The 16124-nt window shown below is 38.1% G+C and overlaps 1 protein-coding gene across 1 annotated transcript in view; it reads left to right on the top strand.

Annotated features, from left to right (window-relative positions):
• URI1 (URI1 prefoldin like chaperone) overlaps window positions 1-16124 on the top strand; it is a 61519-nt gene continuing 45395 nt past the window's right edge. The window contains exon 1 of the mRNA XM_081032373.1: window positions 1-392. Coding sequence (XP_080888499.1) covers window positions 312-392 — 81 coding nt within the window. The 5' untranslated portion in view covers window positions 1-311. The remainder of the gene's footprint in view (window positions 393-16124) is intronic.

Below are 16124 nucleotides of genomic sequence, written 5' to 3'. Positions count from 1 at the left end.
GCGGCCGGCACGGGACGCCTGGTGCGGCGGGCCCCGCGGACGGCACCTCGCGCTCTCACCGGCCGGCCTGCTGCTCCGAGTCGGCGGCGGCGGCGGGCGGCGGCGGCATGCGCGTGTGAGATGCGGCCGCGGGCAGTCCGGACGCGAGCAGCGGCCGCCGGGGCAGCGGAGGAGGCAGGCGCGGCCTCCCGGGCGCGGGGCGCGCGGTGCATGAGGGCGAGCGCGCGGGCGCTGGGCAGCTGCCGGCCACGCCGCCCGCATAAACACTTGTTTAGGACTCGTTCGCCCCGCTGAGGCCCGGGCGCGCCGCCATGGAGGCCCCGCCCGACCCCGGGCCCCACGCCTCGGCCTCGGCCGCGGAGGTGGCGCGGCTCCGCGAGGAGCAGGAAAAGGTAACAGGCCGCGGCCGGCCCCGCGCTTCCGCCGGTGGTCTCGCGAGGCCCGCTCCGGCCCGGGCGCCCCACGGGGCCCACGCCCCCGCGAGCCCCCGCTGCCCTGTTTGGGCCGCGGCCCCGCCTCCAGGCCACGAGAGAAAGTGTCGGGAGAAACTTTCGTCACGTGTTTTTGTTGTCTTTTGTCGGGAGCCCTTTGACCTTGGAGGGGAGGGGAGGGGTGGGGAGAGGGGTGACAGCCTAACCCGTGTCCCACGCGGGGAGCCGGCGGGGCGATTTCTTTTCGGTGGGACGTGTTCACCGGATTAGCTGCTGCTGAGCGTTGCTAACGTGTGTGCTCTTTGTGGCCCTTTATCGCTGCACTTAACGTTTTATTAGGTTTGTAAGCGCACCCTTAATGTGCGTTCCCTCTTCGGTTCTTCAGTATTTGTCAAAACAGAGTGCTATTGCAGTAAATTGAAACTCAAATGCAAGTTAAAACTTCAGTCGTATAATAGAGTTTTAATATACCGATTAAGAGGGAAGGAAGTTTTGTATTTCCTATTGGCGTTGTAAATGAGCAGAATACCCAACTTTAGAAATACAGTGTTACTGTTTAACCTGAGGTTTTCTCCCCTTTGCGTTTTGTAGCATTTAAGGTTAACACTGTCTCCTGAAAGTTGGCAATTTTTACTTTAAAAAGCAACATTTACTTAAAATGTCCTATGTCGTGTTGGGGAAGAGTATCTTGCTTAAAACGATTAGCAGGCGGTTTCAAACCGTCAACAGTGAGAATCCCAGGTTTCTTCTATTGAACATCCTGTGTAAAAATGACTACTGACATAGGTGTGCAAATATATGCACTCAGTTCAGCCACATGAGGGGATTCTCGTAGAACCTAAAAAATCCTGCTTCGCTGGCAAAGCACCTGTTGTGGGAATCTTTCCCGCTTTGTGCTGGTTGGCCTAAATTATTCTGTGCGTTGGATTTCCTTTTCCGAGAGCCATTTTTCTCTAATACTATATACAACTGTTGGGTTTTTTAATTGGCCTTTTTCAAGATGACAGTTTAAAAATTCAACAAGTTTGGCATGCTCAAATTATATGATATTAACGGATCTTAATTTTTTTTGAAGGGAAAACAGAAAGAAAAGACAGTTCTTTATGAAACCAGTTTGTTCATTTTGGCAAAACTATTTACAGTTTTTGTTGTTTTAGAAAATGTGAAGCAGACGCTCAGAAGATGGTGTCCCCATTGGCCTTAGTCTGTCCTGTGGAGGAATGACTCTCCTCCTTCGTCGTATGAGTGTGCAAATGCTGACTCGAAATGTTCAAAAGAGATTCTGGTTTTATTCTGATGTCGGTGTGGCTGAAATACAAAGGATACATGGGGGTGCTCTGAACAGCTTTCTGATATGGTACCCGGTTACTGCCTGTTCCGGTCGTTCCTAGGGGACCCTGAACAACTGTTTTCAGTAGACATTGACTTTGTTACCAGATTGCTTTGCCTTTGTTTTGTTAATGCTTTTGGGGCACGTAAAAGAAGCATGTGCATGTCTGTCACGTGTATGTACAACTCTTCCCAGTTCGTGGTAAGGCCTCTCAGTGAATACCAGTGGACTAGACTAGGCTTTAAAGGCCCTGCTTCAGTGGACAGGAGACTCAAAACATACTGGTTAGCTAGCTATACTTTAATTATATTAATTCAGTTTAGTGTAGGGAGACTAGACATTTTTGTGAGGGACTTTACTTAGGCTTGAAAACCAGCCCAACTGTAGGAGTGTTGTAAACTCTAGTGCAGAAGTGGAGGGACAGTGTTGGGATGGAAAAGGGAAGATGGCACAATAGCTTTCTACGAGGTCGGACAATGAAGTTCACGAACTCATCCTGGAAAAATGCTCCATCCCTCATTGCTGAATATCACTGTGGTCACCTTCGAAGTCCTCCCCTTGGGAAGCTATGCACCGACGCCAGCGCCTAGTCCACCCTTCAAAGCAATTTTGGAACTTTTTTTCTGGAATGGCCATCAGAGCTGTTGTCGTATTACCCTTGATGTCCTGAATGTCATCAAAATGTCTTCCTTTCAATGTTTCCTTTATCTTTGGGTAAAGAAAAAAGTCATTGGGGGCCAGATCAGGTGAATAAGGAGGGTGTGCCAATGAAGTTATTTGTTTACTGGCTAAAAACTCCCTCACAGACAGTGCCGTGTGAGCTGGTGCATTGTCGTGATGCCACAGCCATGAATTGTTGGTGAAAAGTTCAGGTCGTCTAACTTTTTCATGCAGCCTTTCAGCACTGCCAACAAGTAAACTTGGTTAAGGTTTGTCCAGTTGGTACAAATTCATAATGAATAATCCCTCTGATATCAAAAAAGGTTAGCAACATTGTTGCAACAAGTTCACAAACTTAATTGTTAGACCTGGTATTATTTGGCACTTAATGTTCCTTTATAGAAGACGAATTAAATGTGCTCCCAGACTTGGCCTTTCCCTACCATGTGAGAATGATTGCAACGACTGGTTTTTCGTTTTCCTCCAGGATGGACCTTGTACCTAGCCAGTGGGCTCTAGATGCCTAGGAGAGATGTGGATTCATTGTGTACGATGGGTACCTTAGTTTTAGGATATTCTTTTCTCTGGGAACCTTGGTGGAGAAGGACTGCTAGGTAATGTGGCGAATTTAAGTGTTGCTCATCAGTTTATTGTTTTTTATTTTTTAATTCAGCTAAGGAGTGTAACAGGTTTTTCCTTGGTCCCTCTCTGTTTTTCCTTGTTTTATCCTTTGGAGCAGTGAATAACAAGGACCAAAAATTAGTAACCTGAGGAAAAAAGACAGAGGGGCATGAATGAACCACGACCCCAAAACTGACAATCTCCATAGTGAATGGACAGTATCAGATATTGTAACGTTTTCTCTTATAACACCAGTGCTGAAACTTTTGCTTATTCCTTTTTGATCGAACAAAAAGACATGCACAGAAAGGTTCCTTGCAACTTTGTTTATAATAATAAAATGAAAACTCAACATTAGGGGATTGGTTAAATAAATCACAATACATATGAGGAGCTTTTCTGCAGGCATTAGAAATTGTACAACAGTATGTATTAGTGGTTACAGTTACGTCTGCATGGATGGAAATATTCACACACTTTATATAGAAAAACACCATCCACCCAGTGTTTCAAAAGCACACAATTTCATTTCTTATTTTACCTAAAAAGTGAATGAAATTGGATAGAATGATAGTTTTTTCAATAAAGGATGTTGATAAAACTCATTTTATTAGTTTTAATGAAAACTGGGATTTTTTTTTTTTTTAGTTGTTAAATACTTTCTGGGCCTGAAAAATAGCTCTTGGCTGGTGTGAACACCAGTTAGGTCGGTTTATTTCTTGGTTACTCCAGAGCTGATAGATATAATTTATTCAAACAATCATCCCCCATTTGGTTTCCTTTTTTTTTTTTTTCCTTGGAGGTTTTATTTACGCTTTAATTCTCTGTCAAAACATACAGGGACAAGGGGAAACTTGGACTAACTTATTTTTTCTTTTTTTTTTTTTCTAACTTATTTTTTCTTATAACCAAATCTGTATTTACCAACAGCAGTAAAATATTCGGTGGGAAAACGTAAGCTACTTTGGAGCCTCTCTAGACTGACCTTGCCATAAAATTTATGATCCAGGACTGTAGTGGAGTGTCTTGGGCTATTATAGGGAAGTTTCATTGAAGTTTTGGTTTCTTGGCTAAGGTGATATTTCTGTGACATCTGTGTTTTATATCTCCATATACAGTAACTTTTAGAATTACTGAGATTTTATTGTAATGCGAAAAAAGTACTCTATAGTATTATTTTTATAAGTTTATTTGTAGGATAATAGTAACTTTGGAAAATTCCTGCAGATAGTATTTATTATTTTATTACTACTGAGTAGCTCATGTAATTCTCACTTAGAATTTTGGAATTACTTATACTTTGTTGCTATAGAACCTGGGGTGTTCAATGCATTAAGAGTAAGTTTTCATAAAACAGAACAACTTAGTTAATGAAGGGTTATCTTATTTTTCTCGTGATAAACTAAATTGCACATAGTTTAAGAAACTGCCACGTTCCCCATACAACTGTTCTTCTCTCAAGCCCAAGACATAGAATTTTCATTAGATGTTTAGTGAGTACCTCTTACATGCCAGATGTGTTCTGCTGAGGGCAGTAGTGCATAAGAAGGAGAAAGTCCTTGCTTTCATGGAGATTGCATTCTAGTGGTCGAGACATGGAATAAGCACATTAAAAATGTCCAGTGGTGTGTGATATACCTATCGGGCTAGGTAGAAAAAGAAAGTAAGGAGTCATCCCAATAAATTTAATAAGAGAAAAGAAAGTAAGGTAAAGGAATTATAGCGAGTGTGTGGGTGTGAGTGGAGGGACTTTTGATGTAAGGAAGGTGGTCAGGGAAATCTTGTCTGTTATGGTTTCTTTTGAGCAGAACCCTAAAATCAGTGGAGCGCGAGAAGCACGGATGGCTATTTGGAGGATATTTTGGAGAAGAGCTTTCTAGTCCCAGCAGACTTGTCAGGATGAGTCAGGGCGAGAGCTGTTTCCGAACAGTATAAGGATTTGGGTTTTTACTTTTGATAGATGAGAAGGCATTGGAATGTGTTTTGAGATTCATACTAATCTTAAATTATAAGCTTCCATTTGTCACGCGTGAAGAAAGGGAAGCATGGGATTGCATTATCTAGAGTGAATTCTGTGTGTGCTAGATGTTTACAAATTTGGTGTTAGAATCCTTATTAACTCTTAATTAATTTTCCAGGTGAATGATTTGGGCTGCTTCTGGTCTTTGCCCTGAACTTTCTCATGGTGTATTTACTTGTATATTTAATTTTCCTTATGCATGTTTTCCAAAGTTGACACTCCTGTGAGCAGTGGATGACAGTTCTAGCTACTCTTTGTCCTTATCACCAGTTGGTACTGTCTGTCTTTTTCACATTTGCTAGCCATTCTAGTAATGACTAATGAAGTTGATCACCTTTTCAGATATTTACTAGCTGTTTGCATTGCCTTTGGTAAAATTCCTGCTCATCTCTTGTCCATGTTCTATTGGGATGTTTGCCACATTCTAATTGACTCATAGTAATTTTTTATGTACTTTTGTTATGAGTCTTTTTCAGGAATGCTTTGTAAATTTCTTCCCTAGTCTGTGGCTTAACTTTACACTCCATAATGGTGTCCTTTGATGGGCAGAAATTCTTAATTTTAATAAGCATTTCCTTTATGGTGAATGTCTTCTCTTGTTTTTGTGAAGTCTTTGCTGCCCTAACGTTTGAAGATGTTCCCTTACGTTATCTTCTAGAAGCTTTATTGTTTTGCCTTCATGTTTAGATTTATACTCTACCTGGAATTGATTTTGTGTATAATGGGGGGTTGCGGTCAGGTTTTATTTTTTACTACATAGCTATCTAGTTGCCCTATTGCCATTTATTGGAAATAGTGTCCTCTTTCCACTGTATTGCCATCTTTGTCATAAATTGGATGACTATATGTGTGGATCTGTTTCTTGACTCTGTTCCATTGGCCTATTTGTCTTAAACCAAACGTGCACTAATTATTACAGCTTTCTAAGTCATCTTGAAACTTGGTAGTGTATGTTTTGTTGTGAGTCCTCAAGATTCCTTTATTTTTTTCTTACCAATCCTTATGCTGTTTATTTCTGTTTCTTGTCTTTTGCACTGTGTCAAATTCCTAGTGCAACAGAAATGGTGACAGTGGGTGTTAGTGGTATACTTATTATAAAAGAACTCACCATCAAGTATGATGTGTACTGTGGATAATTTTTGTATTTACTTTTATCAGATTAAGGAAATTTCCTTATTAGCTCATTCCTAGTTAGCTAATAGTTTTTCTAAATGGGTGTTGAAGTTTGGAAAATGTTTTTTCTAAATTGAGTAATTATAAGTAATTTATTGAAGAAAATGTATTTGATCTTTCTAGTGTTGAAGTTTTATTTCTTTTTTTTAAATAAGAACAGTAAAGTTGTAGGAATAAGTTTGCTTTATCTTATTGCTTATAAGATACATTTTGTAAGGAGATGAAATTTCAGATCTTATTACCTGTGAGTTTTATTTTAGAACAATTTTGTTGTTAGCACTTACTATCGTGCCAGTCATGTGCCATGAAAAAAAACAACTTTGGTTTTAGTTGTTTGGAAATTACTAATGAACATTATAATACAGTGTTTCAAGAGGGACTAGACTCCGTTTTCATTGTGTTAGGCCTCTGCCCATTGGAGTGAAATACAAGAGCAGCCCCAAAACGCAGGCGGGGAGAGGGCGAAGGGCCTGTGCAGAGTTTCGGATTTGTCCAGGACCGCTTCATTTTCTTCTCCCGTCTGACGTTTGCAATTAAGAATCTTTGCGCTTATATCATTCTTGCCTTCATCTCCAGATTGACGAGTCTCAATCATTTTAGTCTGTCCTAAGGTAGTTTTTTTTTAAAGCTAGGACTGTTTATCTTGAAAAACTGAAACAACAGAAAAGTTGAAAGAATAGTTTAGTGTCATCAATAATATTTTGTTCCGTTTGCTTTTTCTTTCTTTATATTCCTTATTACTTCCTTGTTGAATCACTTGAAAGTAACTTGCAGACACCATCCCATCCCTAATACTGAAGCACGTATCATTTCAGAACCAGGTTATTCTACATAGTCACAATATCTTCTCTGGCACACAAGAAATGAACATGGACACACAATAATAGTATGAGCATATTCAAATTTCCTCATTTTTTCTAAAGATGGCCTTTCTAATTCTCTTTTTTAATCCACAGTCCAATCAAAGACTGATTTGGCTGTCTTATCTTTTTAGTCTTCTTTCATCTAACCAATCCCCCTGCCTTTTTGTGTCTTTCTGAAATTGGCATTTGAAGAGTTTACGACAGTTTTCTTATAGAATGCCCCATGATTTGGAGAGGTCTGATGAATGTAATGGAGAAACAAAGGTAAACATTTTTGGCAAGAGTATCATGTAGATGATGATGACTTCCTATTGCATCACCTCAGGAAACGCATGTTACTTTGTCCTGTTACTGGTGTTGCTAATTACCTTGTTAAGCTGGTACCTGCCAGAACGCTGCACTATCAGGGTCCCTCTTCCCGGTGTAAGGAATAGTTCTTTAAGTGGGAATAATGCCCGAAGACAGTGTACATATCCTTTTCCCCACCACCCTTTACCGTGCGTGACCCTTGCCTAAGTCAGTGACTGTATTGGTGTTTGCAGTTAGTGATTTTCTAGCATCTATTTATAGCTGGTATTTTTCTGTAACGAAGAGCGTCTATCGTCCTTTTACTGTTACTGTAAGCTCCTGTTTTTGTTTTTGTTTTCTCAGTTCAGCGTGTTGTAACTTGTCATTATTCCTTTTGGCGCTCAGATTGTTCTGAATGTGGCCGGTGGGAGCCCCTTCCAGCTGGCTCCTGCGTCCTTCTGGCACATCCCATCATTCTGTGATGATCACCTTGCTTTTGGGTACAACGTGTCCCTGGCTTACCTTGTACTAGTTTGCTTGCCTTAGTCCTGAAATACACTATTTCTTCAAAGAGCTTTGGTTCTTTTTAATGAGAAATGCTCGGAAATAAGATCTGGACCCATTGCCACTGGGATGGTATTGCATCGAGGCCCTTGCTTTGTGGACAGTGCTGAGGAAACATACTCACTTTAGTAGCCAGGAGAAATAGTGCCCACCACTTACCACTTGACTCCTTTACTTTTTAAGTAATTTTTACAAATATTTACAGAAGTAAGAATGAGGGATAGTGAGAAACAACTTTATTGGATATTTTAATAAGAGTGTAAACATAGCGGTCCTCTTTGTGTTAAGTCAATTTTGTGCACAAATGTTGTCAGAGATGTAAGGGTACTGCCACATGTCCTTCCAGAAGAACAGGGCAGTCCAGGCTCTTGTCGCCGGCTCTTACCGGATGCAGGTCTGGTTGAATGACTGACTGGATGGGAATAACTCTATTTCCTTTTGGTTCTTAGAAGTATGTTGTTCATTCATTGATACTTTCCCCTCATTCAAGTCAGTCACCCTTTAGTCAACATCCACTGTATTCAGATGTATAGAGTTCTCTTTCCAGCTGGCATGGTTTGTTCTAGGACTTAGGCAAGTACAAAGGTAAACCACTTCATAATTCCTACCTTTAAAACTCATTTCTAGCTCTCAGCGTCATCCACCCCACTGCTAATCTCTGACCTGAAGAAACTTAAAAACTTGTAGGAGTGGGAAAAGCAATAGAACTTAGAGATCTTTTATTCCAGCAATCTTATTTATTGTGATAAAATATTTATAAAGTAAAATTTACCATTTTAACCATTTTTAAGTGGAATTAATTACATTTGTTATTATGCAACCATCACCACTGTTTCAAAAACTTTTTCATCACCCCAAACAGATGGTCTGTAGCCATTAAGGACTAGCTCTCCCATTTTCCCCTCTCTTGAGGCCCTGGTAACCTCTGATCTACTTTTTGTCTCTCTGAGTTTGCCAATTCTTGATAGTTCATAGAAGTGGAATCATACAATATTTGTCCTTTTTTGACTGGCTTATTTCATGTCGCATAAGGTTCATCCATGTTATGGCTATTAGTTGTTGTATTAATAGTCATAGTCTTACAACTAAGAAGGTGGTGCATTACAACTTGGTTCCTTTTTAAGGCTGAATAATATTCCATTGTATGCATACGTCACATTTTGTTTATCCACTCATCTGTTTATGGACACCTGGGTGGTTTCTACCTTTTGCTGTTGTGAATAATGCTGCTATGATCATTGTTGTGCATGTATTTGTTTGAGTCCCTGTTTTCAGTTCTTTGGGGTACATACCTAAGAGTGGAATTGCCAAGTCATACGGTAATTCTATGTTTAACTTTTTGAGGAACTGCCAGACTGTTCACCACAGCATTTGTACAATTCTGTATTCCTCCCAGCAATGGTGAGGTTTTCAACATCTGCATATCCTTGCCTACACATATTTTCCACGTTTTTGATAACTATCCTAATAGGTGTTTGGAGGTATCTCATTGTGGTTTTGATTTGCATTTCCTTAATGACTAGAATGTTGACCCTCTTTTCATGTGTTTATTGGCCATTTGTTTATCTTCTTTGGAGAGCTGTCTATTCCTTTGCACATTTTAAAATTGAATTATCTTTTTGTTGTTGAGTTATAGTTCTTCATATGTTGTAGATGTTAAGCTCTTATCCGATATATGTTTTGCAGATATTTTCTCCTATTCTATAAGTTATTTTTTCACTTTCTTGATGCACAACAGTTTTTAATTTTGATGAAATCCAGTTTATGTAATTTTTCTTTTCTTCATGCTTTTAGTGTTATCTCTAAGAACCCAATTGCCAAATGCAAAGTCATTAAGATTTACACTTGGGTTTTCTTCTAAGAGTTTTATGTGGTTTTCTTTTTTAGCTCTTATATTTAGGTCATTGGTCCATTTTGAGTTAATTTTCTATATTGCTCATTGATTGTTGAATTTGAGGAAATTTATCTAGGATATTGTCATCTGAAGACTCATAATCTGAGGGTAAATTTATATTATCACTTTCACTATCTTCATTGTGCTATCCAATATGGTGGCTACTAACCACATGTGGCTATTACATTTAAATAAGCTCAAATTAATTAAAATGAATTAAAATTAAGATTTTGTTTGCACATTTCAAGCACTGAGTAGCCACATGTGGCTGTTGGCTGTTGCATTGGACAGTGTTGATTTGGGAGAGTTTCATCATCAAAGAAAATTCTACTGGCCAGTGGGGATCAACAGTTATATTCTGACTTGTTTTATAATTTCAAAGTGTCTTCCTCTGTCATTTTTCTTTTCCTTGTCATTATGGGCCAAAAGTGACAATTTCTGAATTGTCAACTGTTTGAAAGCTAAAAACAGACTACAAAGATGGTTGTCTTCAGTCTTTTACACATTTTCGAAAAATGATGCAGTACTCTGGGCAATACAGTAGGAAAACTGAAGGATGATTTTTCACTATTGATTGTATTATCCTTCTAGGTGATTCCATAATTCTTCCGTTTCTTATATAGTTTTTTTTTTAAGCAGTTAGGAATAATAGATGAGTAATCATCTGGGGTGATGAAATAACAAGATGTAGGAAAAATATAATCATTAGGATTCCCGTACAGTAGCTTAGCCTTACAGAAAGGTTTACTGTGCTCATATAGTAATTAACTTGATAAAATGAACTTCATTCTTTTTTAAATAAGTGAATTTTCTCCTTAATCTTTGCAAGACATCTAAAAAAGAAGTCTTGAAATGCCAGTCCTTGCAAATAGTTAGAACCACTCAAAAAAGAAATTGAAAAGCTCCAATTGGGTTCAGTGGATTCTGATACTTTGCATTCAGATCCATCACACAGCGTTCTTCCTTAGCTTCTCCCCAATCTACATTTGAATCTCCCTTCTTCTATAGTGAAAACGTTGGTTTTTCTATATTTATTCATTGGCTCTGTCCTACATTATACACCAAATAGTTCCAGAATTACTACATGAATACACTGCCAACAGCAAACCTGTGAAGCAAAGTTCCAAGATTCTTTGCACTTTCATTTGTTTTTATAAAATCAACTGCCTTGGGGTGTGCAGTTAGGGTACTGATCTCAAAAGTTAACTTGAATTACTAGGTGGTTTTTTTTTCCCCTCCACGGTTATATCTTGGATTTGATATACAGTTGCATTCAGTTTTAGTGTTTGCTTTTTAAAGTTAGTTTGATGACTTAATTTTAGTTTTTGAATACATAAAACATTTACATGATTAAAATCACAACTACAGAGGTATCAAAAAAATGTATAGACATTTTAAAAAAGGGAAGGAATGTATTAAAATTGTGATACTCAATGTATACCGATAACAAAAGGTGAATACAGGTCATGTGTATACATTTTTTTGGCACCCCTGATATATCAAAAGGTATGCTGAGGTAATTCATTCCCATCCCTGCTCCTGCCTGCCCCCATTGATAACCATTTTCATTAATTTCTAGTTTATGCCCCTTGTGTTTCTTCTTCAAAAATAAGTTCTAAAATATGCCACTTTATCCCCTTCCCACCTTCTTATACAAAATGTAGCATACTACCGTGTTTCCCCCCAAAAAAGACCTCACCGGATAATCAGCTCTATGCGTCATTTGGAGCAAAAATTAATATAAGACCAGGTCTTATTTTACTATAATTATAGTATAATGTAATATAATACCAGGTCTTATATTAACTTTTGCTCCAAACGATGCATTAGAGATTGTCCAGTGAGGTCTTCTTTTCGGGGAAACGGTGTATCTTGCCCCTTGTTTTTCTCATTAAGTGATTTACCTGGGAATCACTCTGGTTCAGAGAGCTTCCTTCTCCTGTTCTCCAGTTGCATAGCACACCGTTGTGTGGGTATGTTATTAGATATTCAGCTAGCATCTTACTGATGGGCACTTGGTGACTTTCAGTCTCTCTCTCTTTTTTTTTTAATTCACAATTCAATATTACAATTTTTGCACTAACCGGTCAGATAATTTTTTAAGAAATTTTATTGGGGAATATTGGGGAACAGTGTTTCTCCAGGGCCCATCAGTTCCAAGTCGTTGTCCTTTAATCTAGTTGTGGAGGACGCAGCTCAGCTCCAAGTCCCGTTGCCATTTTCAGTCTTTAGTTGCAGGGGGCGCAGCCCACCATCCCATGCGGGAATTGAACCGGCAACCTTGTTGTTGAGAGCTCGCGCTCTAACCAGCTGAGCCATCCAGCTGCTCTTGGATTTCAGTCTCTTAGATGCACAAATAATGCTTCAGTGAGTTGCTCTGCATAGGTTTCTCATTTGTGAAGCGACTTCAGGTGAACTAGAGGTGGGATTCCTGGGTCAAAGGGTGAATTGATTTAGCTTTATAAGCCATATTTATGATTACTTTCTCAAAGAACGGTAACTCAATTTAATTTACAATAAATAAATTGATAAATAAAGAGGTAAGAAGGCTAGAAGAATAGGATGTTCAAAGGCTAGACAGCAGTGTGTTGAGTTGCTTGAATTGCTGTTTTTTGGGGATCTCCACTGACATTTTCAAGTTCTCATTTCTTACCTGGAGGCACTAATTCCTGGCTGCTCTTTAGGGTTCCACTCTTGCTCCCTTTCTACCTTTTTTCCAGAGCTATTTTTTTAAACAATGTAAATCAAATTATGTCATATTGTCACTCTCCTCTCATAATCCTTTGGTGGCTTCCTATTGTACGTAGAATAAAATTCAGGGGCATTAAAATATGATATGAGACCCTTGTGTATTGTCTGACTTGTCTCTTTCCAGGTTCATTTCTGGCTATTCCTCACTTATTCACTGTAACTTAAGATAATGCCATAGTTTTTTGGGGGCCGAATACCCTAAATATGTTTCTGTTGAAAATACTATGCTTGTTTTTAAAGAGATCCTAATATAGTATAGCAAAATCATCCCATTTAATCTCTGGGTTTGTCTGTTCCTAATCCTCTGATTTCTTGATATTATAAATTGAGTAATATTAAAGTTACTGCAAATGGATGCTTTCCCAAAGAACAAAAAGACAACACTGAATTACATGCCAGGCACTGTCCTAAATTGTAGACTGTGATACACAGGCTATCTTTTCTGCCTGAAGGGACTTACAGATTTGTAAGGAAACATGTTAACGGTAAACACACCCTGTTACCCCAAAAATAAGACTTAGCCAGACAGTCAGCTCTAATGTCTTTTGGAGCAAAAATTAATATAAGACCCAGTATTGTATTATATTGTACTGTACTGCATTATATTATATTATTATATTAAAGACCTGATCTTATAGTAAAATAAGACTGGGTCTTATATTAATTTTTGCTCCAAAAGATGCATTAGAGCTGATTGAAAAGCAACACGGTATGCTTTTTTCTGGTGTTTCTACCACTTTCTCTGTTCCTACTTAGTCTCTTTAGTTTCTTCATCTCATCTTTAAACGTTGGTAATCTCTGTACTTTCCATTTTGGGCTGTCGTCTCTTTTCACTCTTCAAGTTCTCTCTCTTCTACTCCTTTATGCCCTCTGCTCTCGCCCAGAGCCCAGGCATGTTGTCTGTTCGGCAGGCGCCTTTGCTTGGATGGCCCACACGCAGCTCAATCTCATTTACTAAAAGTGAGTTGATCATCTTTGTCCCTAATCTACGTGTTACACATCCTCATCCTGATACTGGCCAGCTCTATTCAAACTGGAATGTTTTCAGCCTGCCCTGAATCGTCTCATACCACTAGTTTACTAAATCTTGTCAATTCTTTCCATATGATACATACCTTCTGTCCTAAGGGACCACTAGTTTGTTTCAGTAGGCTCTTACTTGAAAAATAATGTGTCAGATTTTTCAGTTAAATGTTACTTTTAACTGTTAGCATTCTGATGTTACCTCATTGTGCTTTTATTTTTGCAGTTTTAATCTGTGAGCATGTTATATCTGTTTATTAGTTCTAAATGTTCTCATCCGTTACTTAGTTGGGGTTTAACTCTACCCGTCTTGCCATATGTCTTCCAGTTGTCAAATTTGTTTTTATTTCTTTATTTCTCTTTCCTTTGTGCTAATAAATGTTTTATATTCTATTTTAAGCTCTCAGCAATATAGTTATATGGTTTTTATTTTCCTTTTAGTTATTGCCTTAGAGATTACAATATGGATTCTTATTACAGTCTACCTTAAATTAGTAGGAAAGTATACACTGCTCTTCTGATATTTTGTCACTGATAAAATTATTCAAATCATCTTTTGCTAGTTTAATTTCATTAACTAACCCTCCCTCATTTGTGCTATTGTCATATATTTTACCTCTATATGTGTTTTTAACCCCTAAAACATTAGGTTATTATTTTAAACATTAACTTTTATTTAATTCTAAGCTGGTAGTTCTTATTTCCCAACACTTTAAAGATGCCATTCCATTATCTTTTGACTTTCTTCATTTCTGTTAGTTTTTCTTCAGTCTTATTGTTTTCTTCCCTGAAGAATTTGAATGTATTTCCCCTTCTATCTGCTTTTGGATGTTTCTCTTCATCTTTGGTTTTTAGGCAATTGATTATTATGTGCCTAGATGTGATTTTCTTTGTGTGGAGCCTGCTTTGAATATGTAGTTTCTTGAATCTGTAATTTAATGATTTTCGTCAGTTTAGAAAATTCTTATACACTCCTCAAGTATTGGCTTTATGTCATTGTCTCTGTCCTCTATTTTTGGTACTCTGAATGTACATATATTAGACATTTTTACTGTCTCATATCTCTTACTCTCTCTCCTGTATTTGCTAACCTCCTTTTACTCTGTATGCCAATTTGGATACCTTCTATTGACCTGTATTCCTGTTCACTAATCCTTGGTTCTTCTTTCTAGTCTACTAGTAAACCCATCTACTAAATGCTTAATCTCAGTTATTTTATTTTTTAGCTTTAGAATTTATGGTTTGATATTTTAAATGGATTCTGACCCTCTATTGACATCTCTAACCTTCCCTCTATTTTTATGAATGTTTTAATAATAAAATATCTGTAGGTGTACAAATCAAATGAGGGTCTGTTTTTGTTTATTTTATTTCCTCTGGGTTTGTCATAAGCTGCTTATTTTCATAGACTGCTTTGTAATTTTTTTATTAGATGCCAGACATTGTAATGAAAAATTGTAGAGACTCTAGATGATGTTACCTTCATTGAAAGAGGGGTTAAGTTTTCTTTTAGCAGCCGAGTACCAGTGGATCAGTGTAACTCAGGTAGAGTTGGTTTTGGGTTTTGTTAGGGCTGGTCTGTTTGAATTTTGCTCACATTCCTAGCACGCAAGCCTTGCTCCGAAGGCGTCTCTAATTCCATGTATAGAATGTCTTTCTCATAAAGTTGTGTGATCTCATATGTATACTTCTGTTTCTCTCCTGTTTTGGTGTATTATTTGCCTATATTTGTACCAATACCACACTTTCTTATGAGGTTTTGATACCTAGTAGTAAAAGTCCTCTGGTTTTGTTCTTTTTCAAGATTGACTTTAATGTTCTTGACCCTTTGCTTTTTCATGCATATTTTAGAATCAGCTTTTCAATATTCACAAATAACCTGCTGGGGTTTTGCTTGGAGTGCATTGAATCTAAAGATCAATTTGGGGAAAATTGACATGTTTACAATATTAAATTTTCCAATCCATCACCATGATATATCATTTTATTTATTCAGTTTTTTCATAACTTCTTTTTTGTATTGGCTTTTTTTAGTATGTGCATCTTACACATGTTTTAGATTTATCCCTAGATATTTATTTTTATTGCATTTTATAATTTATTTGCTGTTTTATCTTTTGTTGGCATGTAGTCATATAATTGATTTTTTGTGTATTGACTGTTAAATTTATTTGAATTCAAATTGCTTGTCTGTATATGCTGATAGTATGTGTATAGTTATGTACAGTCGTGTTGTCTGCACTGAGGTCGGCCCCTCAGTGCAGCTTTTCCCTGAAGCGCAGAGAGCATGAGAGGCTGCTGTTTAGCAGTCACTACTAGACTATAAATTTGAGCCCAGTTAGCCACCGGAAGTCCTTCTTAACAGGCACATTAATTTTTGGGGCTGACAGTGTCATAAGGGATATTGGTCTGTAATTTTCCTTCCTTATAATGCCCATGTTAAGTCTTGGTTTCAGGGTTATGCTGGCCTCATAAAACAACTCACATTTTTTTGTATTTTATAAAA

The sequence above is a fragment of the Rhinolophus hipposideros genome (assembly GCF_964194185.1).
Source record: "Rhinolophus hipposideros genome assembly, chromosome: 21".
Lineage (NCBI taxonomy): Eukaryota > Metazoa > Chordata > Mammalia > Chiroptera > Rhinolophidae > Rhinolophus > Rhinolophus hipposideros.
This window is presented reverse-complemented; position numbering and strand designations above follow the sequence as displayed.